At 39.2% G+C, this 24,538-nt stretch overlaps 1 protein-coding gene and 1 pseudogene across 1 annotated transcript; both read right to left on the reverse strand.

The window, feature by feature from the left end:
• Window positions 1–12,167: 12,167 nt before the first annotated feature.
• LOC104455173 (L-type lectin-domain containing receptor kinase IX.1) lies at window positions 12,168–14,006 on the reverse strand. Its single transcript, XM_010070006.3, has one exon. The coding sequence runs from the start codon at window positions 14,004–14,006 to the stop codon at window positions 12,168–12,170; it is 1,839 nt and encodes a 612-aa protein (XP_010068308.3).
• An 8,496-nt stretch (window positions 14,007–22,502) lies between these two features.
• On the reverse strand, window positions 22,503–24,188 carry LOC104455174 (annotated as a pseudogene).
• Between the last annotated feature and the right edge of the window lie 350 nt (window positions 24,189–24,538).

The raw sequence follows: 24,538 nt of genomic DNA on the forward strand, positions 1-24,538 counted from the left end.
TAATTTCAAAAAAAAAATTGTGGAAAATCATAAATCAATCTATATGGCAACATTTGATAGTTTTGGGAATTTCAAATTAAAAGAAAAAGTCTAAAAGCATGACTCTCGAGATTTAGATTTAAACAAGATTAAACAAAACGTACTAAGTGAAGGCGAATCCAAATAAATTCTCAGAAGCATATGTTATAGCGACTAAATTTAGCAATGAACTTGGCCACAAAGGTGATATGCACTAACCAAAATCTCATCTTACATTTAAGAGGGAACCTTTGATTGTGAGGTTAGAGTTCCCTCGCAGCAGACAAGAATATCAAAAAGATTTTGGGAAAATGGGAAAAGACTATAAGTAGGCCGTTTGTTATTGCTGCTATAAGGGCTGCTTGCCTTTATACGGCTTAGCTTCACTATCGAAAGTTCAATTTACGGGATGAAAGTGCAAATTTTGTAGCTAAAGCTAGAGCATCTCACAAGGAAAACCTTGTTCTTCATTAGATACTTGACATATGCCGACGGAATTCTAGTCCCATCACCAAGAAGGTTTTGAGCAATGAAAAGGTTCATCACAAAGAGAAAATTCCGCCACAAAATCACAACTTATCTCTTAAGATCCTCTCTTTCGCGGTGCCAGTTTGCTGCTAGAACTTGATTCCAAAATCACAACTCGGCAATGGGTGATGATCAGTGAGATTGTTTGTCAAGTCCATATACCTTCAGAATTGGGAGATTCAATAGGGGCTCAAAACTTGAGCCTACTGAAGTATCTAATTACTCTCACTTTCACTTAAAACTTCTTTTACTTGATTTTGGCACCCGATACATGCACTGCCAGTACCTAATGGAGCTCGACACTTTAATAGCAAATTTTAAATTCGTGTTCTCATCGCCAAAATTGGTCAGAGACTTCTTGGTTTTAACTTTAGCCTCCGAAATTTTCTGTCCTCGCAAAATAATTCTACAATTATGAAGCCATTAACTTGGTCCGAAACACAAACAAAATGTTGAGAACTGAGCACATGTATCGTCTGCTTCATTGGCAGCGGCCATCTTGTATGAAGAAATTATTACATGGGTGCTTCGGAAAAAAAAAAAAAAAAAAGCTGATATATTCGAAAAGGCTTCCTGTTCCATAATGCTCCCAAACCCACTCCAGAAGATCCACATGGTCCCTTGAATGCCTCGAGTCATTTACTTTTCTTTTGCATGCTATCTGCATATGAACAATCCCAAAGCTATAAATATCTGATTCCTTGATTATCTTGTCAATATGAGTGCATTTGAGAGCCATGTGGCCCATGGTTGTATGTGTATATGCTTTTCACTTTTAATTGATCAATTACATTCATTACTAGCACACGATATATTTGTCATATGAAATATGTTCTACTCTTACTGTTGCCATCCTCATTACTTGTCACCACAACTGCTATCACAATTACAATAGTCTCTCTATCTATCTCTTTGTGGTCAACCTCGGAGATCACTATTCAGCAAACTTTGATAGTAGGTTGATGTCGCAGTCTTAGAAGATTTTAGATTGAGATTGAAGATCTATATCTGAGTTCTCTCGATATATATTTTCAATTTGTATTAGTAAATTTAAAATCCAAATCCCAAAATTGTTAATGTATTTTATAGTATGCGGAAAATCTAGTCCTAGTGTTTAATTGTCTAAAAAACAGGCACGAATCCTGCTCAAGGTAAAAATATAGTCCCCTTATTATTTCAGTATAAATGATCTTACGTGACGGCTTTTGTGGCCAATCACGTTAACATGACAATCGACGTAAATTTTTTTATTATTAAAAACTAAATAAATAAAATGAGAGATTTAAAAATCAAAAGAAAAGCAAAACGATGGATCACTCATGAGAACCAAGGGTCAGATTGGAGCAACATTTTTTTAGAACAGATAACCCATCTTCGGGAACTTCATTCTCTGAAAGCTGGAAGCTTACTCTGGTCCGCAGCCAGCAACTTCTTTGATATCTTTAGGGGTCCCCCCCATGGATCATAAATGAAAGGAATTTCTCGAGAGACCATGGAGGAGTTCTCTCATTAAAAAACTTCTGGTGAAGTAAATAGGTTCAAATGCTATGGAGATACTCATTTCAGAAAGATTATGTTTTTTCCCAGAGAGAAATGTCTTTCCACTAGAATAGAACAAGTCCGCTGCGAGCTGAGCGAACTACATTACAAACCTGACCCCTATCTATCGTCGTCGAAGCTGTTCCTAGGAAAGATTATGGTTCTCGGGTATCCAATCAATTAATCCCCCAACAAATCAAACCTATTTTCAGACAAAGAAGATAAAAAAAACAAAACTATAGTGGCTAGAAAGCTCCGGAGATTCTATGGGAAATTGGAAACGTCGAAGTGAGCTGTGGCTTATAAATAGGAAGAAACCCTGTGACTAGATCGTCCTGAAGACGGGTGCGACGGGAAGAAGTGGCATTTGGAAATAGAATTCATTTAAGACCTGGCAAAGGGATTTAACTAAATCAGATCTGTACGTCGAAGACATTAGTTTCACTTAAAAGTTTAAGTCAATAAATTATGGACCAATTAAGATAAATTAATTGCTCAACACCACACTATTTCTCCAAGATAGGACTTTTCTAATATAATTCACACATGCATGTTAACAATATCCTATTTATGTAAAAACTCAATTTTAAGTTTGCTCTCTCTTAATTCCGGTGTCCTTTTGCATCTTCTTATCTCAACTTGAATCTTCACTCTATTATCTTGTGAGGATTACAACAACGGAAACGCCACCTTCATTCTTGAAGTCTTTATTTAGATTGAACTATCGGAACACATTACTACATCACGACGCCCACTTTCATCCAAGTCCCTTTTGTCAAAGTGAATTAGAAGGTCGCCTGCAAACTATGATGATCATGGAATTTTTTTATTGAGATTTTCACCGAACACCAATTCACTTTGAAAGTGAACCACCAATCAACTATGCTAATCACATACTTTTATGAATCCTTCAAGTTGTTAACAAACAAGAAGTTGAATTACCCTCCAAGATCCTCGTGACCTCCTGCTTCCAATGTCTTCAATGATCTTTGTCGGCTAAAATCACTTCAAAATCTTTCAAATCTCTCTCTCTCTCTCTCTCTCTCTCTCTCTCTCTCTCTCTCTCTCTCTCTCTCTCTCTCTCTGTGTATAATCCTACGGTTAGGTTTCTCCTCTCATCATTATTGCCTTGATTCTCTTTTTATCCCGATTTATATACAACCTAAAGTCTCATATCCTTTCTCCTAATCATTCTAATAAAAATTGGCTCTTAATGCAAATTCAACAACAATCACTCGCCTAAGTTTTCTTAATTTCATCATGAAATCTAATGTACTTGAAAATGATATGCATGCTTCTCTACTAGCAATAGTCTTTACTTTTGTTTTTTTCGGTGGTTATTCTTTCCCCTAACTTACGTTGGTTTAAATGTCTAAGTTGGGGCCTCCTATTGGGATGCGCGTGCAAATTTTGTTAGAAAGTGCCACTTTGGATAATTATTGTGGCGTGAATTAGTTAATAAATTTTAGTTAGTTCATAACTCGTTAGCCTAAGTTTTGAGTGAATATGGGTCTAATTGCATTTGTCGACAGACGTAGACTTGAATGTTCTCTATTGGCAATCTCCTAAGTGAAGGTATTGGGTTTTGATGTGTGCTCTTAACAAATGGCACTAGAGTCAATGGTTGATTGGTGGGTCCTCAATCTACTTAGGTGTTCAATGAATATTTCAAGCAAGGAATGTTGTGATCAACGCGATTTTGGGGTGGTGGCGTAGCAACATGTCTGAATGACAACTTTCATGGTTTGGTCTAGATAAAAAAAGACCAATGATGAAGGTAAACATCATGGTTGTTGTGGTCCTCACATGCAACAATGGGAAATATAAGTTGAGACTTACATATTGATACCTGAATTAAGGGGAGCAAGCCTAACATTAATGCGGGGGGAGATTGTTGATATGCACGTGTGAGTGCATTAGGAAGTCCTACATCAGATAATGGGTACGGTGTGAAGCAATTAATATATCCTATGTGGTTTTTAATTAATTGGTTTAAGCTTTCGAGTGAATGTGCCTCCAACTAGATATATTGATAGACTCAGATTTGGGCTCTCTCTTAGTAATTTCCTAAATAAGGGTATTGGGCTTCTATTGCACGCTTCCATCATCCGCACCCATCCTGTCCTTAGTCGGATATTTTACCTAGATAAAACAAATCTCTAGCTCACTCTCTCTGTCCACCTTCTTTCTCTCTCTGTCTCTGCAACCACAAATGTCCCTTATGGTTATTATCGCCACATGCCACCACCTTTGCCAAATCTCTCTCTCTCTCTCTCTCTCCGAATAGACGTCAAAGATGATCTCGACCTTGGGATAGAGGTTCTCTCTCTCTCTCTCTGTGAAGAGACGTCAAAGATGATCTCGACCTTGGGATAGAGGTTCTCTCTCTCTGTGAGGAGACGCCAAAGATGATCTCGACCTTGGAATAGAGGTTGATAACGATCGTAGACTTCCATCGACATAAAGGCTGATCTGAAGTCAACGAAACCCTTATTAACGTAAGCTTGAGGTCCTCAAACCTTGACTTGAGGTCAACAAACTAATATTCAAGTAAGACTCGGCTATGATCTAATTGAAAGTGATCAGATTGCTTATTTGATTCATTTCAAGCTCATTACTAATAGCAAGACCAAATCAATGGGTGGACAGGCTCATTAGCTAGGGAGAAACAGGCTTCGTGAGCTGGATCACAAAGGGAAATGCTTACCCAAAATAGCCAATTGATATGCCCAGAGAAAGAGAGAGAGATGGTGATGGTGGTTTAGGAAATACTAACACTCTTTGAAAACCTTCGTATCATATCAAACACTTCGATACATGTCGAACACTTCGATACATGTCCGACACATTTCGACATATTCCAACACGTGATTAATAGGTGTAGGAAAATCCGACACTTGGTCAATTCTCCCGACATCACTCATGGGTCAATTTAAAAAAAAAACAATAAATGAGAGGTCTAAATGAAAATATGAAAATAAAATAAATAATATAAAAATATTAAAGGGGAAAGACTAATTGTTATATTTGATGGTGAATGCAGATTTTTTTTTTTCTTTTTGATTTATTGTTACTGGAATGTAAATTGCTTTTTTCCCCTCCAAGTTTTATGGATTATTGGGATGGAATGTAATTGAATATGTCAAATTGAAATAATGAATGATATTAACAAATGGTTGAAAAAACGTTTTTAGTATAAATTCATTCTAGGCTCTTTTATTATTATTTATTTACTTGTGAATTTGAATCTTGATTGAAATAATCATAAAAATGATAATTTATCATGTACTTAAAAAAAATATGCATTTACTATATAACGTGTCGCATGTATCGAAATTCTCTATTTTCTGATAAATGGCGTATTGGTGTGTTATGTCGTGTCGTATTGTATGTCACGTGTCGTCGATGCTACTTAGATGGTGGTGACTAGAGGTTTGGGGGTACACAATTCAAAGATTGTAGCATACCTATAACTAATGGGAGAGTATACGCGTCTCAACTCATTCAGCGATCCCTTTGATGGGCTTGCTCGATCAGTGTAGGAGATGGTTATAGAACCCGAGCACAGGCTTTAGGCGGCTCATCAAGTCTCTTTGTTTTTTATTCGAATAAATAATAGGTACACAGGTTGTGTGTGACATCCCGATTTTCCAATCATATTTTCAATAAATTGAGACGGGCATTTCGTTGGCACGCATATAGTTATTTTCCTTGAGTCGACCACTCATGTGAAAACTAGTCTATCGAGTGAAGTCATTAAGAAATTATAATGCATCGGACTCGAGAATTTGGCTAGGAAGCGACCTTTTGACCGAGCTAATTTGCAAAGGTCATTACGGCACAAATAAAAATCGATTAGAGATCGAGATAGGTCGACTCAACAGAGGCATGTGATCGAGTGTGGGTGATTCCACCAGATCGCATAATCCTTGTCGATCGACACTGGGCCGACTTTTCTATCGATTCGGTACCCTGTGTTCGTATTTAAAACATTGAGATTACCCCGACAATTGAAAGTCGCCAATGTTTCAAAGATGTACATTGTGGCTTAAGATGATCAACTACAGGTCAGATGCATGAAAATTTCTAAAGGCTACTCGGTAGGTTGGGCCACGCTAGTATCGTGCCAAAGTGAAATTAACCGTGAAATTGAGATCGAATTCATAAATTGGAAGTCTGGGTGTGTCACAAATCATTTTAGGAACATTGAATAATCTTTGGAAGATTTTTCGTGCAAGCCGAATTTTTCAGCAATTAAATCAGAAAAATGGTTAATTTGGCTCGAGAAATTAGTAGGCCTATTTTTGGTTGCGCTTTTGGGACTTAAGTTGATTGTATGGACAAGTGAAGATGTGAATTAACGCGTGGTGACATTGGATTAATTTTATGGACTTCAATTGGACTCAATTGGAAGAGAATTGAATGGAATTAAAGAAATTAATGTATAAAGTTTCATGCCCCGGCAGAAAAATAAAATGGACCCATTGAAGGATGTTGTGGGAGAGGAGATAGTGGAAGATGACATCATGGGGGTGATGTCATGCTGATTGAAGCCAAAAATTGAGGGCTTGGCAAGTGGAGGGTGGAGATTTAATCTCCAAAAAGGGGCCATCACCATCATCTTCAACCTTGGGAAGGAGAGAGAAAGGAAAAAGGGAGGATGCGTGACCGGACCAGCCAAGCCGACCGCTCGGACGCCGCCTCCTTCGCCGCTCGTCATCCACCGTTCGTCGCGAGCTGGAGCCGTCACGGTCACCGTTCGTCCGCACACCAGCACCACCGCTCACACCACCGTCACCCCCCTCTCCTCCATCTCCGCTGCAGCTCGATGCACCAATAGATCCGAAGACGCCGAAGCAGCCCATGGCCCAGCCAGATCGCCGTCGCGCACCCCTCTCGCGTCGTCCGCTGCCTCGCACGCCGCTGCTGTCTCGCGAGCCGCCTCCCTCACCATCATCCTCGCTTGTCTTCGCCTCCGGGGAGGCTGTTCGGCTAGTTTAGGCCACGGCTCAGCCACCTCTAGCCACCGTGCGCCCCCGCCTTAGCCCGCCGGAGCTCCGCCTAGTCCTTGCCGCCCTTGCTCGCCCCAACCAACGCCGGATCAGCCCTCCTCCAAGCTTGCTCAGTAGCTGCAAAAATGGGTATTGCAGCGGGGTTTTGGCCCGTTTTGGCTGCCTTCCCAAGCCCAGATGCTTGGCCCGCCTTGAGGAAAGTCGATCCTCGCGTTGTCCTCGTCGTTTTGGTTCGCTCGGCTCGTTAATCCGGTGAGTTTAACTCACTAAACCTTGATTAGAGGGTTAATGATGCTTTATGGGTGCTTAGTTTATGTTAAGTGTTATTAGGTGGTTAGTTTAATATATTTAAGTGTATATTATATTAAGGTGTTTGATTAACTTAAATTGTGTTTAATTTAAGGTTAAGTGAGTGGTTATATTAATATAAACGAGATGTCACATAAAGGAACTTACTTTTGATTTATTTAAATATTTCGAAATTTTTTAATAATTTAATAATATTATATTATTCGAAATTATTAAAATATTATTATTTAATTATTTTCGGAATAAATTTAATTAATTATTAAATTCCGAAAATTTTGTCGGGCCCCTAAATTCTCAGAATTTCGTGCGATTTTTTTGTGTAGTCAGATTTTGAAATTGATGATTGGCTATTATAAATTGAGTGTGGATTGTGAAAATTATGGATTTTATTTAGAAAATTCCAAGTGTCGAGTTTGGCATTGAAATTGGATTGTTAATGGTTAATATCGTAATTGGATTACGTGAGTGAAATGTAAAGTATCCAGGGATCGGTATCGAATTGTCGTGTGCTAGTTGAAAGGCTTGGGTCGCAGTAGTGGCTAAGCCGACTGGATCCTTATTCTGCTAGAAATGCCATCAAGAGAGTGACGTGGCTTGGTCGCAGTAGTGGCGAGACCGACTGGACCTTTATTCTTCTAGAAATGCAGTCAAGAGAATGACGTGGCTTGGTCGCAGTAGTGGCGAGACCGACTGGACCTTTATTCTTCTAGAAATGCCGTCAAGAGAATGACGTGGCTGGGTCGCAGTAGTGGCGAGACCGACTGGACCTTTATTCTTCTAGAAATGCCGTCAAGAGAATGACGTGGCTGGGTCGCAGTAGTGGCGAGACCGATTGGATCCTTATTCTCGCTAGAAATGCCGTCAAGAGAGTGACGTGGCTTGGTCGCGATAGTGGTGAGACCGACTGGACCTTTATTCTTCTAAAATGCCGTCAAGAGAATAACGTGGCTAGGTCGCAGTAGTGGCGAGACCGACTGGATCCTTATTCTGCTAGAAATGCCGTCAAGAGAGTGACGTGGCTTGGTCGCAGAGAGTGGCGAGACCGATCGGACCTTTATTCTTCTAGAAATGCCGTCAAGAGAATGATGTGGCTGGGTCGCAGTAGTGGCGAGACCGACTGGACCTTTATTCTTCTAGAAAAGCCGTAATGTTAGTAGATAGCCGACCCGCGAGTAGGCTATGCCCTTGTGTGGCAGTGAATAATAATTGGAATGCGTGCTAAGTGCGATCGTGATTTATATGAAAGTGATGGTGTTCCAATTGTTTGAATTATTATTACTACCTGAGATTGTGTGATACAAATTGTGCTAACTTGCAGGAAGGAATTGAGGCGAGGTAAGTTCTCTGTGTGATGTGGCTAGGCCACCCTTGGGCGTATTTTCTTTCTAATAGGGGTTTAGGGGGTTGAACTTGCTGAGACATTGTCTCATCCCGGTTGTGTGATTAAAATTTCAGGTCCCTGGTGGACGGAGCGACCAGATAGCTTTTGTTGGCCTTGAGGAGATGCAGAGGTGAAGTCATAAGATTAGAGAACGTGTCTGACTTGTAGGTCGTAGGACAATTCCATTTTAAGAGCCGGTCTTTTGTAGACTTTTGGCTGTAGACCTCTGTTTGTAATTCTGTTGAATTATGAAAGTGTTATGTTGTGGTTTTGCTTCCTGCTTTTCTATCCCGTATTTTATTGTCAGGGGTTTTATAATACGTTTCGCTTGCGCATTAATAAATGAATGGGGTCGGCGACACTACCTGGGAATGTCGCATCTGCATGACCATGGTGGGATGTTGGCGCGCTCGAGGTTCGGGGCGTGACATCATGCACCTTTTCGTACACGTCCCCATATTATTGTTTCAAAATGTAACTAACTGCTCAAATTAACCGCGAGAGACATTATGTGTAGAACTAGTCTTATGGCCCGTGTATCTAATATTAGTGTGAGAGCTGGTAAAGACACTTTTATTCTATGAAAATAAGATGTCTTTTTTACCATAATTTGCCATTGCAATGGAATTGGCAACCGAAAGCATACATGATAAACATACATAAAGCAAATTCGGAAAAGAATCTCGACAGAAAAATTTCAGATATTGGAAAATATTTCTTTTCCCAAAGATAAAAATGAAACCAATAAGAAGTTAATATAACAATTTGAATAATTACTTAAATGTTAAACTCAAAAATCTTAGTGTACTCGAGATTTCACCTATTATAGATACAATGAAAATCAAATTAGTAACCCACAAATGTTTTTTACCTAATTTATTGAGACTTCAAAGAATTACCGAACAAGTGAACATATGCAGTAAGTCTCTTTTTGGCATTTGTTAAACTTAGACACGATATACATCTATCTAGTTAAGTTTTTTTGAATTGAAAGTTGGCTAGCATGGTGAAAAAGTATGGTTGCACAGAAAAGGTGAGACAAAAAATGTAATGAAAAAAATCCAATCTACTTTACATTTTTATATAAATTTCACTTCTGGCAAGTCATGAGATGAACATGATTTTGTTTTTCTTGTCATTTTGAAGACGCTATGGCTCAAGCTGAATTCATCGATTCTTTAAGTTGTGTAATTAATGTGTTATTGTTACTAAACATAATCTTAAGTGACATAAGAAATAATAGTATAAACGTTTAAAGTGAATATGTAAGGGCCGATCTCTGGCCCCATTTGCCAATGATACTATTCGTTTTGGGCCAGAGCCTGCACGATTTTGTTCTTTTAGGCTTTTGCGCCCTTCTTGCTGATATTGTTCACTCTAGGTCCTGCTGCCACAGCGTAGCGGTCGCCTTCACAACTTCGTCCCTCTAGCACAATGGAGCACCTTAGGTGGGCCTCGTTGGTAGTTAAGACTAGTGCTACATTTTATATAGCACCACCTTACTGCATCTAGACATTGTGGGATTTAGTTCATTCTTACTGCCACACCATCCTAGAAGCTGCACCTTGTCCGGTCCCTCTCTGGCTCTAGCGATCACTCCAGCCCTTATCGGACCGGGTTGTTACAGGCTTCCTAGCTTTTGCTTGGTTCATTCCCGAACTACACACTTCCGGCTAGGCTTTTGGCTCTGATCCCATTGTAAAGATTGACTTCTGCCTCACTTGCTAACAATATTGTTTGTTTTGAGTTGCAGCATGCACGATTTTATTCTTCTAGACTTCACCTAAAAAGGCCTTGTTTGGGGTACAAGGGTCTCCACGCCCTCCTCACTGATATTGTTCGCTCTGGGTCTTGCTACCTCAACGCAGTGGTCACCCTCACAACTTTGTCACTCTAGCAAAGTGGAGCACCTCAATTGGGCCTCGTTGATAGTTAAGACTGGTGCTACTCCTTATATATCACATCACCTCACCATACTTAGATGATGTGAGATTCGGTTAATTCTTATCCCCACATCAACTTAGAGTTAGAGCCGCACATTGCCTGGGCCCTCTCTGGCATCAATGATCACTCCCACCCTCATTGGATTGGGTCATTACAGAATAAGTCTCTAATTTTTAGTATTTGGATTTCTATTAGTTTTAAGCTAGGAAAGGCAATATAATTAACACATTTGAGGAGTGAATTGAAACTCTTCTAGAATTTTTTTTTCTGCATTAAGTTTGTTCGCTATGGCTAAAAGAAAGGATTAAGTTTGTGATTTGTTTTTAGTTGGTCTTATTTAGTAAAAGAGTTATTAGAACCGGACCACTTTGAAGTAATTTTGTCATAAATATAATTGTCCATGTGTAGATGACCTTTTTTTGACTGAATTGAGTAGGTAAATTTATATGCAGCTCTGCGAAAATCATTTAGGATACATTCTAGTTGCCAACCGGGCGAATTCAAGTGGTTTAAGTATGAACTATATGTCAGAATTTCAAATCCTAAATAAATAAATAAATAAATAAATAAATAAATACCCAAATCCGTTGATTCCTAGGTAGACCTTGGAACTGGTTTTTCCTCCTGAAACTTCACATGTAAAAATGAGTAAATTTGATGGTTATGAATGTAGATAGAGAGTACGAAAGAAAGAAGTAAAGAGTAGGAGGAAGGACAATACGATTTTTGTCATGACTACATAATTTTGCAAGCCACGAAATTACAAAATCCTGGATTGAGATGGCTAATAGCCACTGAAACAGATCATGCTCTGTATCTTTCCTATAATTCCGTCATGTTGAAGTTTTGATCGATTTTCTGTAAAATCCTGGACTCCTCTGGGGTTAACATCTACGAGTCCCTAGTTCGATAGGGGGTAGAACTTTATGTCCAGGGTTGAAAACAAGAAATATATTTCTGACAATTGTGGAGATAAATTGCTTGTATAAATCGGTGGATTGAGTCTATAATTAGGCAAGACAGTTCAGTCGTGTACACAAGAGAGACCAACCGAAAAAAAAAAAAAAAAAAAAACTAAACCCATCAGCCTTGTAATCCTTTCTCAATAAAGCAATATTTGTTTCCTTTTCATCGCTTGCCGTTTTGTACCATTAACAAATACACACACACTTTCACATCAGAATTCATACCAAATACTACCATCAAATTCTAACACGTAATATGAAATTCCAAAAGTGAAGAGCTAATAGAAACTCGTAATTAAAGGTCCGCTTGTATAAGTGTAATACTTACGAATCTTAGGACACAAAAGTCGCAATACAGAACCCATAAAAACAGCGAACTTCCTCTGTGTTCGAAAGCAATGCAGAAGAAGATGAACTGCAAGATTTTTTGGAAGAGCCGGTACACGTGGAGAGTTCGTTACTGTAAACGCTTTATGGTTCACTGCTTCTGAACGCTGCGGACGACACGTGCGACAATTCGGGCATCGAAGATGGAGACACGACATATGTCGGGATGGGCATTTTTGGTGGGAGAATGGGTGGTGAAGCATCAAAGTTCAAAAAGCTTATTGCTTTGCTTATGGGAGGCCGTTCGTTAGGGTCCGGATGAATGCACCAGAGGCCTACAATCATCGAGCACTCCATTTGTCTTGCATTGAAATTTTCTCCTAACTTAGGATCTGCCACATCTAATAGCTTTCCAGTTCCATAGAGCTCCCAGACCCACTCCACAAGTCGGACTTGGTCTTCTGATGCTCTCTGTTCAATAGCCTTTCTTCCACACGCAATTTCTAAGAGGACAACTCCAAAACTATAGATATCGGATTCCTTACTTGCCTTACTCATATATATACATTCAGGGGCCAAATATCCCATGGTCCCTGCCACTAGAGTTGTTTGTGAGCCTTTGGCATGGTCAACTATCCGAGCCAGGCCAAAATCGCCCAATTTAGCCTCAAAATGTGCATCGAGTAGGATATTGCTAGACTTTATATCCCGGTGCATGACGCATTGTTTCAAATCCTCATGCAAGTATTTCAGTCCAAAGGCGACACCTTGAGCAATATTATACCTCTTTTCCCATGTCAACGGTGCTTTATCTTCAAATAAATGAGAGTCTAAGCTACCGTTAGACATGAACTCGTACACAAGGAGGAAGTTGTTTCTCTCATGACACCAGCCAACGAGCTCCACTAAATTTTTATGCCTGAGATGTCTAATCGTCTTCACTTCAGTGGCGTACTCCTTCACACCTTGTTTGGAATTTGGAGTGATCTTTTTAATGGCGACATGGGAATCTACATCAACGAGGTGGCCTTCATACACACCCCCAAAACCTCCTTTCCCGAGCAACCGGGCATTGGCAAAGTTGTCAGTCGCAATAGCCAATACCTTGTAGGAGTACTTCTTGGGTCCCTTCGACTGTTCAAATTCTTCATCCATCCTGGGCACGTTTTCTTCTTCTCCACTTTGATCAGTTCTATTTCTCTTCAGCCTATAACCATACCAGCCAAATCCTGCAACAAGGATAAGAAACACAAAAGAGCTTAAGCCTAAGATAGCCCCCCTCACCCAGGACTCACTCTTTTTCCCTCGTGTCATGCCACCATCAGGTGTGTTGACGGTATTGGTCGTACCATTTACAGTGTCAAGGATTCGTAGACTAGAGTTGAATTCCCATGAGAAAATAGAATGAGCCTCAAACAACTGCCCTGTCGTTGCCGAGAAACCAAAAACTACCCATTCCGGCAAGTACTCTGTGAGGTTGAGTGGCTGATAGTAAAGGCTGACAGAATTTTCAGCGTCATCTCCAAAAATAACGCTCAAGTTCATTGCTCTAGAATCGTATGTGACCTGAGCATGGAGTTCTTGACCGTGGCGTATGTTGTAATCCATCCATGAGACACAAGTTTTACTGACAGAAGCCACGCTGTTTACATTGATACCAACATGGTCACATAGCGGATCCCATGTATTTGTCGAATGGTCATAGAAAGTATCAAACTCTACTGCAACAAATGCAGTACTAGAGTTGGTAGAGCTTAGATTCGCAGAGAGGCCTAGAAAGCGTCCTTCTGAGTGTGCAGAAATCTGCGATCCATTGGGAGCGAGAAAGAAAACCAATCCATCAGCATGGGAGAAGTTCATATGGGAATCAATAGCGAAAGTAAAATGGGTGACAAAATCTGCCACATTCCCTGTTGAACTATCCCACAGGTGCATGGGTTGATTGTATATTGCTCGGCCAACTACGCATGTTGGGCTCTCCATTGGCGCACCCAGAGTCAGTTGGATGATGAAGTTCAGTACGGTGGCATTGCCCTGAAAATCTATTCTCTGATCGTTCAATTGAAAAGACGGGAAATTGAAAGAAATGTTGTTGAAGGATTCGGAATTGCCATATGGAATGCTTAATGAAAGGATGAAGACCATTTGTGCTAGAGCCTCTTTCATCGGACGCATTCTCACTGAGCTGTGAGCCATCATTTTTCTGAAGATTCAAAGGCTTGTTTGCGTTCTTTCAATAGCTTATGCTCAGTGGGAACAGCACTGACAGTGGCCAAAGTCTGAAAATTTGAGCCATTTATTAACATTTAAACAGAAATACAAAAGTTAAATGCACAATCTCAGTGATGAAAGCTCTAGTAGAAACAAAATGTTGGAGGATGGCCAGCAGACATTTCAAATCATTTCACGCTTTGAAAAGGAATTGGAAGAAGTATTGCATGGATGTTATACTACTATATAATTGTTGTTATTCCAACCCCAGGAAAAATAAATAAAAAATAAAAACTGTTGTTATCAAACACGTTCACCTAATTGATAACATAAAAGCAGCAGATAGAGAATTTGAGAGTTAAGGGAGGGATGGAAATCCTAGGTGTATAGGAGGTGCATTAGGAATTTATGAAGAGGATGATCATCACTGCAAAATCTAGAAAAATTTTGGGGGCGAAGATGTACGTGAATCGTACACTATTCCATGGCAAAGCGTTATGCTTTGGTTTCTTAAAGTATCATATCAAGCAAGTGACTCCAACTCATTTGGTCACTTGTGTTCTGCCTCTCATGTAATGCAGTAGCTCTGATCCCTTAGAAGCTGAGCAATTCTACTGAACTGTTAGACTTGTGAGAAACTTATTGTGGAGATCAATTGAAAATGAACATGTCACAACAATTGAAAAACAAATGTGGCTTAGACTCTAAGAAAGCAAAATTTTGTACTAGCTCTGCTTCATCTTAATCAAAATGGCAATTCATCTAACAACCTTTGAAAACTTGGTGTCGGTGTGCTTCATGCCAAAAATGTCGCTAAAACTGGCCTGTTGTGCCTTTTTGAAATCTAGAAATGCACATTAGTTTCTTTGAAAACCCAAGTACCTCTTCCACATCACACAAACAGCCTTGACTCTATCAACTAAACAATTTCTTAATCCATGCGACTAGTAGCCTTAACAGTCGCAACTTATATCGTTTCTAGTGAAAAGTCCTCAAGAAGGATGATTTGAGACTAAATTAATTTAACGCTTCTGGTGTGGGAGCTGAATTATGGGGACTTCATAACGGACTCAGACTAGCTTAGAGTAGCTAAATTAGGGATAGGGTGATTGCGCAACATATCACCAATGTCAGTACTGATACATCCACATACAGCGCTTGGATATGAGTACATGTCAATCCTTGTTCATTACGTAACTGACACGTGATAAACCAGTGCGTTGACTTGATTTCTTAAATAATAGATGAGGTTTATATGGCCGAGGAACAAATATAAAGCTACCGCATTTGGCAAGCATTTGCCAATAAGTTACTCTGTGGTTTATAGATCATGGGGATCAGTATCATCCGAATCATTACTTATGTGGATCTCATTATGGCGTACTCACGATCAACGGTCAGGATGTGCTTGATCTACATGGTCCATGCACCTTAAAATACTCCCTCCCTAGCCAGAGATTATGCTATCTAAAATCCGATTTGGCAACATATGAGCATGTCTTCCTCACGCTAGCATTTGTAAACAACTCTATTTCCGCTATTGTTTGTTAATAAGTCTGTTTATCCTTCTCTTGTGCAACCTCCTTTCAAGCAAATGCAGGAAGATACAAAATTCTTGCTGAATAATACCCCACAGTTAAAGAAGAAAGAGACATGTCAATAGTAAGTCCATTAAGAGTCTGGCTACCAAGTTAGGATGGAGACTACATGTCCTGAGGTCCAACTCCACAGTGACTTGGCAAAGAACGTATCGACCCGAATCATGGTATAAAGTCGATTCCCTCTTGGATAGACTCATCCGCGAGAAACTTACCAGCGACTAACACCTGCTTTCTGTCTCATCGGGCCAGTTGAAACTATATGTCCCAAAAAAATTTCGATGAACTCCGAGTTAGGCTTCCTCAACCTATAATTGTTTTATCCTTTCTGTCGAATGTTTCTAGCAACATAATCCTCTTCTACTTTCTTTCTTTCCGCTTGGTAAGAAGGGGAAACTCCACAAGTCCAGAATCCCATCTACCGAGATTTGAACCTGTCCCCGACTGTCCCCGCCTTTTTCTAGTGCCGTCGTAAAACATGGTGTATGATACCAAGACGAATGCCGCAGTAATGAATGGCAGCAACTGCTAATGGCTACTTATTTATGCCAACAAAAGGAAACAACAATAAAACTGTTAATGGCTACTTGTTATCGCTTAAATGATACACAATGCTTTTCTAAATATGGACTAACAAAGCAAAAATACCAAGAACACTACATTCGCGTACAGAGAGAGAGGGGGAACCTGAATTGCCGTATGAGGGTTGAGGTAGAGCTGCAAAGCCAGGAACAAGAAGAGAATGTTTGTCTTCTCCCTAAGATTTTGTAGGAAGACAGATTGTTTGCGTAAATTAAGGCGTGAAAAATTACAGCCAGAGTCCAAGTCAAAAGATTCATGCTATGGGAATTATTTGACCTTTGTAGGTGTTGAAAATATGTCTCGAGTTTGAGTTCGTTGGATGAAACCGGACTAATGAGAATATGTAACTCGACCACATGCAAGTCAAAGTAGCACATGTGAATTGATAAGCCGAAATTGTCAGAAGAAGATTGCATGCGGATTTCATCTATGAGCTGCAAGCGTGAAGATTGCATGCGGATTTCATCTATGAGCTGCAAGCTTGAAGAGGCTAATTTGTGGCTCTTCTACTCATCTCTGCAGGTTGGACTTTTGAAGCCGTCATTGTTGACTTTGAGAGAGAAAGAAAAAGAAGAGAAAAGAAAGGTTCACACGTCCATTTTTCCTCTCTCCTTTAATGCATGCACATGCATGGACGCCCGTGGATTATGGTGGGCTTGGTTTTTTTTTTTTGGTAAAGATGGTAGGCTTGTTTTGTCTATTTTTTTCTCTAAAGAAGACTTTCAGCATGTTAAATGATGGAGACTCTCTTTTGTATTACAAAAGAGAGACGTCCAACGGAGAAGATGCGCCAAGTTCCCTTGGTGGCCGAGCGAGGCGCCAAGTTTCGGTGGCCGAGAAGAGCTTTGAGACTGTAGAAGAGTGCAGAGAGTTCTCTTGGGTGAGGGGATTTCTCGTTGTAAATTATACCCGAGTGTTTTAGCCAGTTAAATTCTTGTGAGCAGAATTTGTTTAGTTCCTTGAGTGAGTTTTTACTAGGAATTATGGTGGGCTAAACACTGTGTGAATTATTTAGGTGTAATTTGGGGTTGTGAAACACTAAGAGTATGTTTGAGTGCTTGAGTGATTGTAATATCCAGTGTATTGCTTATTTCTATAGTGGAATTCCATACTGCTCTCCTCGCGGACGTAGGTTCCGGAATTCGGACCGAACCACGTAAATTCGGTGTCCGATTTCCTTTCCTTCATTCTGACTATTTTATCCGATTCGCTTGTCCATATTCCGCAATAGTAGGAACCAAGTAGCTTGTAATTGTTTTGTATAAAAAGAGAAGTCAGCTGAAGTCTAGGACAAGTAGAGGGAATAGTTTAATGGAAAGTGATTTGTCAAGTTTGAGGCGTGGGAAGCAATGAAGCTAGTATGAACACCTAGAGGGGGTGAATAGTTGTTTAAATGAAGTCTTGACAAATAAATATGGAATAAAATAAGTTATGAGCAAAATATGAATAAGAATCAGAGTCTGATAAAAAGCCACCAGACTTCTGGTAAATGTTCAGAATCTATTATGCGATGAAATAAGCTTCTGGAATAACATGTAAATATGCAATAGACTTAAATAATATGAGTTAAGAGAAGAGAAGATTGCACACGAAATTTATAGTGGTTCGGTTTAGATCAAGTTTACGTCCACTCTCCCACGATAACAGCCTTCTGGCTGGATTTTACTATGTGATCAACAAGAGATTACAACTTTGAGTGCAAACACTTAGTGGTAGATCGTATTATCTCACTAAGTCATTATTTTGATATTTTTTTCACGATCATAAATATTTAAGCTCATGAAAGACAAGTATATGATCAAAGTTGCTTAGAATTTGGAATTATAGATTCTACATTCCGTGTCTTACTTGCTCTTTGGTCCTTGGTCTCCTTAAATACTACTCAACTTCCAAACTAGCCGTTGGACAATATCTAGAGGATCGTCTTCCAATCTACTCGTTGGACAGATCTGTATCAAGAAAATTTAGTAGCCGTTGAGTGACAAAAGCAAAATCCCAAGTTGATTCTGATCGCCTATATAAATAGAATATTGGTTTCCATAAATAGAGCTTCTCCATTTAAAAAGTTCTTATTTTCAATATCCAATTGTCAATCAACTAAATTGAGTCAATCAAATCTATATTGATATAGAATCCGAACCTGATCACTAGCCGTTATATGTTAGGGCTTGTATTACGTTTTGTCAAGTTGTCTTATTCTGAACATGTGTCTCGTTTTGGACCTTGTCACGTTCTGGACTTGTGTCTTATTTTGTATGTAAACTCTAAGTGTGTTCTATCAGAAGTAAAGTTTGAGTGTCTTCTGTCTGAAGTAGAGTTTGAGTGTCTTTCGTCTGAAGTAGACTTTACAATCTGGATGTAAATTTAAACATATTTTGCTTATGAACATATTTAGCCTTAAGGTTTGGACACATTTTGAATAAGTTCAGCTTTAGTATAGAGTCTATCTTTTGGTTCTTCCAAATATAAACCTTGGTAATATTATTTACACATTCTATCATCTGCATAATTTGTTACTCAACCATTAAACATGTTAGTAGCCTTTGATTTATTTTGTAATTTTCAAAATATCATAAGGGAAAATGGCTTTTGCCTTAGTTTGTTCTACTCTTAAAATAGGCATAATAACCATTCTATTTCTAGTCAGACCTATTTTTCTATTTTCGAGAATAGGTTTAGAATAGAAATCAGTTTGGTAATGCAATTTCATTTTTGTATATCAAGAACAAATTTTTAGTTTAGAAATAGAATTGGAATAGAAACAAGAAGTAAAATTTTTATATTTCTCTATTTTTGAATAAAAATGAGAAATAATTTTTTTTTCTCATTGCTCGCCCTCACTACGTGCAGTTGTCCACTCACCGCTGTCCATCATTTGTTGTATACTGCTGCTACCCACTGCTCAATGCTACCGGTGCCTATTGCTTGCTGCCATCCGCCATTTGCCAATCGCCATTTGCTGTCCGCTAGTCGTCGGTTGCTGTCCGTCGCTAGAAAGGAGAAATTTTGTGTTGTTATCACACAAATTTCTATTCCATGAGCAAAAATTTTGTGTTATTATGAAATGCGTATTTTTACTTACAAACTCATTCAAGGAAAAAAAAAATCTATTTCTAGCTAAAAATTAATTTCTGAAATAGAATGGCTAACATTTACGTCTTTACTGACACATCAAGACCTATTAATAGGCCTCTCACACAACATAGTGCATCTATTTGGACTTCAATAAAAACAATTTTTCTTTTTAAGATTTAAAACATTATCTTAATTTCAAAAAAAAATTATGGAAAATTGTAAATGAATCTATATGTCAACATTCGAAAGTTTTAGATTTAACAAAAGTCTAAAAGCGTGAGTCTCCATACTTATATTAAACAAGATTAAACATAATGTATAAAGTGAAGGCAAATCCAAATAGACCCTTTGGAAGCACATGTTATGGTGACTAAATGTTAGCAATGAACCTAGCCCCAAAGGCGATATGCACTAACAAACATCTCATCTTACGTTTAAGAGGAAACCAGTTAATTTATGTCTTGAGTTTGAGCTTGAAAATGAAAGTTTCCTAATTCAAGTAGATTTCATTTTCTATTTTGGATTTAATTCTTGCCTATATATAAGAAGGGGACGTTCTTTGTGGAGAGTTCCAAAGAGGAGCTTCTTCTTGTGAACTACACCTTGAAGATATCCAAGTGTGTTGAAGCCAACTATATTCTTGTGGTAATAATTTGTGTGCAATACCTTTGTGAGATTGAGAGATTATTTCATGAAGAAATGTGCTGGTGTTATATGGTGGGGTAAGGGGTGGTGATGTGGAGGGGTGAAGGAGAAACGTGAGATGAAGATGAGATGGAGAGAGTGGAGGGAGAGAAGGATGAAAACGTGAAAGAAAAAGGGAATGGGCACGCATGCGAAAGAGGGAGGAAAGAGAGAGAGAAAAGTCAAGCCAAGCGAGAAGCCTAGGTAAAATATCTACATCATCATCACAAACCCCTAAAGTCTTTGGCCCAACCAATCACAAATTTCTTCTAATTTCTCCCAACTAATTCCTTTTTGGGCAGCAAATAAGCCATTTTCCTCTTGATCCGAATTTCCTCTTTATTTTCCATTTTGTCTGAAAAATCAATTTTTCGCAAAATTTTCGGACTCGACAAAATTTTTCCGAAAGATGAGATGACATCTTATAAATGAATCGTGACACACTCAAACGTCCAATTCCCAAAACCAAATTCAATTTCATGGTTAAAATCGATTGAACACAATTTTAGTACGATCTAACCTATCAAGTAATTTTTAGGAATTTTAGCGCATTTGACCCGCGGTCAATAATTTTCAATCAACGTTTGTATATCTCCGACTCATATACAACTCTTCGTTGTCATGAAATCGCGAGGTTTCAATCACGTGTCTTGAGTATAATATTAATAGAAAATCAGGTTATCATTGTTTGACACAATTATCGCAGTTGTGCGGAATCACCCGCAATTCAACTACGTACTTCCGTCAAATCGACTTATATCTATTCGCTAATCGATCATAACGGTGTCGTATTGACCCTTGCCGATTATTATGGTCGAGCGGCCGGTTTCCAATCGAATTCTTTAGTCTGTCATGTTTATATCCCTTAACGGCTTCATCTAATAGATTAGTTAACTCGTGAGCCGCTAGCTGAGAGTAAAATGACTATAGGTGCGTCGATGAAACAACCATTTCATATATCTGAATCGGGGTCAAATTCAGGATGTCACATGCCCCCACACCAACTTAGAGTCAAAGCTGCACCTTGTGGGCCTGCCCTCGTCGGATCAAGTTGTTATAGAATAAGTCTCTCATTTTTAATATTTGGATTTCTATTAGTTTTAAGTCAGGCAAGACAGTATGATTAACAAATTTTAGGAGTGAATAGAAACTCTTCTAGATTTTTTTTTCTTCATTAAGTTTGTGCTCTATGACTGAAAAGAAGATTAAGTTTGTGATTTGTTTTTATTTGGTCTTATTCAGTAAAAGAGTTATTAGAACCAGACCACTTTGAAGTAATTTTATCATGAATGTAATTGTCCATGTCTAGATGACCTTTTTTTACTGAATTGAGTAAGTAAATTTATATGCAGCTCTGCGAGAATCATTTAGGATACATTCTAGTTGCCAACCAGGAGAATTCAAGTGGTTTAAGTATGAACTACATGTCAGAATTTCGAATCCTAAAATAAATAAATAAATAAATTTTCGAATCCATCAATTCCCAGGTAGACTTGGAACTGGTTTTCCTTCCTAAAACTTCTCGTGTAAATATGAGTAAATTTGATGGTTATGAATGTAGATAGAGAGTACGAAAGAAAGAAGTAAAGAGTAGGAGGAAGAACAATACGATTTTTGTCATGACTGCATAATTTTGCAAGCCACGAAATTACAAAATCCTGGATTGAGATGACTAATAGCCACTGAAACAGATCATGCTCTGTATCTTTCCTATAATTCCGTCATGTTGAAGTTCTGATCGATTTTTCTGTAAAATCCTGGACTCCTCCGAGGTTAACATCTACGAGTCCCTAGTTCAATAGGGGGTAGAATTTTATGTCCAGGGTTGAAAACAAGAAATATATCTCTGAGAGATGTGGAGATAAATTGCTTGTATAAATCGGTGGATTGAGTCTATAATTAGGCAAGACAGTTCAGTCTTGTACACAAGAGAGACCAACCAAAAAAAAAAAGGAAAAAAAAAAAAACTAAACCCATCAGCCTTGTAATCCTTTCTCAATAGAGCAATATTTGTTTCCTTTTCACCGCCTGCCGTTTTGTCCCATTAACAAATACACACACACTTTCACATCAGAATTCATACCAAATACTACCATCAAATTCTAACACGTAATATGAAATTCCAAAAGTGAAGAGCTAATAGAAACTCGTAATTAAAGGTCCGCTTGTATAAGTGTAATACTTACGAATCTTAGGACACAAAAGTCGTAATACAGAACCCATAAAAACAGCGAACTTCCTCTGTGTTCGAAAGCAATGCAGAAGAAGATGAACTGCAAGATTTCTTGGAAGAGCCGGTACACGTGGAGAGTTCGTTACTGTAAACGCTTTATGGTTCACTGCTTCTGAACGCTGTGGACGACACGTGCGACAATTCGGGCATCGAAGATGGAGACACGACATATGTCGGGATGGGCATTTTGGTGGGAGAATGGGTGGTGAAGCATCAAAGTTCAAAAGCTTATTGGGACGTTCCTTAGGGTCCGGATGAATGCACCAGAGGCCTACCATCATCAAGCACTCCATTTGTCTTGCATTGAAATTTTCTCCTAACTTTGGATCTGCCGCATCTAATAGCTTTCCAGTTCCATAGAGTTCCCAGACCCACTCCACAAGTTGGACTTGGTCTTCTGATGCTTTATGTTCAATAGCTTTTCTTCCACACGCAATTTCTAAGAGGACGTCTCCAAAACTATAGACATCAGATTCCTTACTTGCCTTGCCCATATATATACATTCAGGGGCCAAATATCCCATGGTCCCTGCCACTAGAGTTGTTTGTGAGCCTTTGGCATGGTCAACTATCCGAGCTAGGCCAAAATCGCCCAATTTAGCTTCAAAATGTGCATCAAGTAGGATATTGCTAGACTTTCAAATCCTCATGCAAGTATTTCAGCCCAAAGGCGACACCTTGAGCAATATTATACCTCTTTTCCCATGTCAGCGGTGCTTTATCTTCAAATAAATGAGAGTCTAAGCTACCGTTAGACATGAACTCATACACAAGGAGGAAGTTGTTTCTCTCATGGCACCAGCCAACGAGCTCCACTAAACTTTTATGCGTGAGATGTCTAATCGTCTTCACTTCAGTAACGTACTCCTTTACACCTTGTTTGGAATTTGGAGTGATCTTTTTAATGGCGACATGGGAATCTACATCAACGAGGTGGCCTTCATACACACCCCCAAAACCTCCTTTCCCGAGCAACCGGGTATTGGCAAAGTTGTCAGTCGCAATAGCCAAGACCTTGTAGGAGTACTTCTTGGGTCCCTTCGACTGTTCAAATTCTTCATCCATCCTGGGCACGTTTTCTTCTTCTCCACTTTGATCGTTTCTATTTCTCTTCAGCCTATAACCATACCAGCCAAATCCTGCAACAAGGATAAGAAACACCAAAGAGCTTAAGCCTAAGATAGGCCCCCTCACCCAGGACTCACTCTTTTTCCCTCGTGTCATGCCACCAACAGGTGTGTTGCCGGTATTATTCCAAACATTTACAGGGTCAAGGATTCGTAGACTAGAGTTGAATTCCCATGAGAAAATGGAATGAGCCTCAAACGCCTGCCCTGTTGTTGCCGAAAAACCAAAAACTACCCATTCCGGCAAGTACTCTGTCAGGTTGAGTGGCTGATAGTGAAGGCTGGTAGAATTTTCAGCATCGTCTCCAAAAACAACACTCAAGTTCATTGCTCTAGAATCGTATGTGACCTGAGCATGGAGCTCTTGACCATGGAGTATGTTGTAATTCATCCACGAGACACAACTTTCACTGACAGAAGCCAGGCTGTTTACATCGATACCAACATGTTCACATGGCGGATCCCAAGTATTTGTTACATTGTCATGAAAAGGATCAAACTCTACTGCAACAAATGCAGTACTAGAGTTGGTAGAGTTTAGACTCGCAGTGAGGCCTAGAAAGCATCCTTCTGAGTGTTCAGGGATCTGTGATCCATTAGGAGCGAGAAAGAATACCAATCCGTCAGCATGGTTTAAGTTTAAATTGGAATCCATAGCGAAAGTAAAATGGGTGACAAAATCTGCCACATTCCCTGTTGAACTGTCCCACAGGTGTATGGGTTGATGATATATTGCTCGGCCAACTGCAGATTTGCATTGGTACAATGTCTTACCCAGAGTGAGTTGGATGATGGAGTTCGGTACGGAGGCATTGCCCTGAAAAGTTATTCCCTGATCGTTCGATTGAAAAGACGGGAAATTGAAAGAAATGTTGTGGAAGGATTCGGAATTGCCTGATGGAATGCTTAATGAAAGGATGAAGACTGCTTGTGTATATTTACAGGCTTGTCGGTATTCTTTGACTAGCTCATTCTATTCATTGTGGTATTCTTTGACTAGCTTCT

Source organism: Eucalyptus grandis, chromosome 7 (assembly GCF_016545825.1).
Source record: "Eucalyptus grandis isolate ANBG69807.140 chromosome 7, ASM1654582v1, whole genome shotgun sequence".
In the NCBI taxonomy this organism is placed as follows: Eukaryota; Viridiplantae; Streptophyta; class Magnoliopsida; order Myrtales; family Myrtaceae; genus Eucalyptus; species Eucalyptus grandis.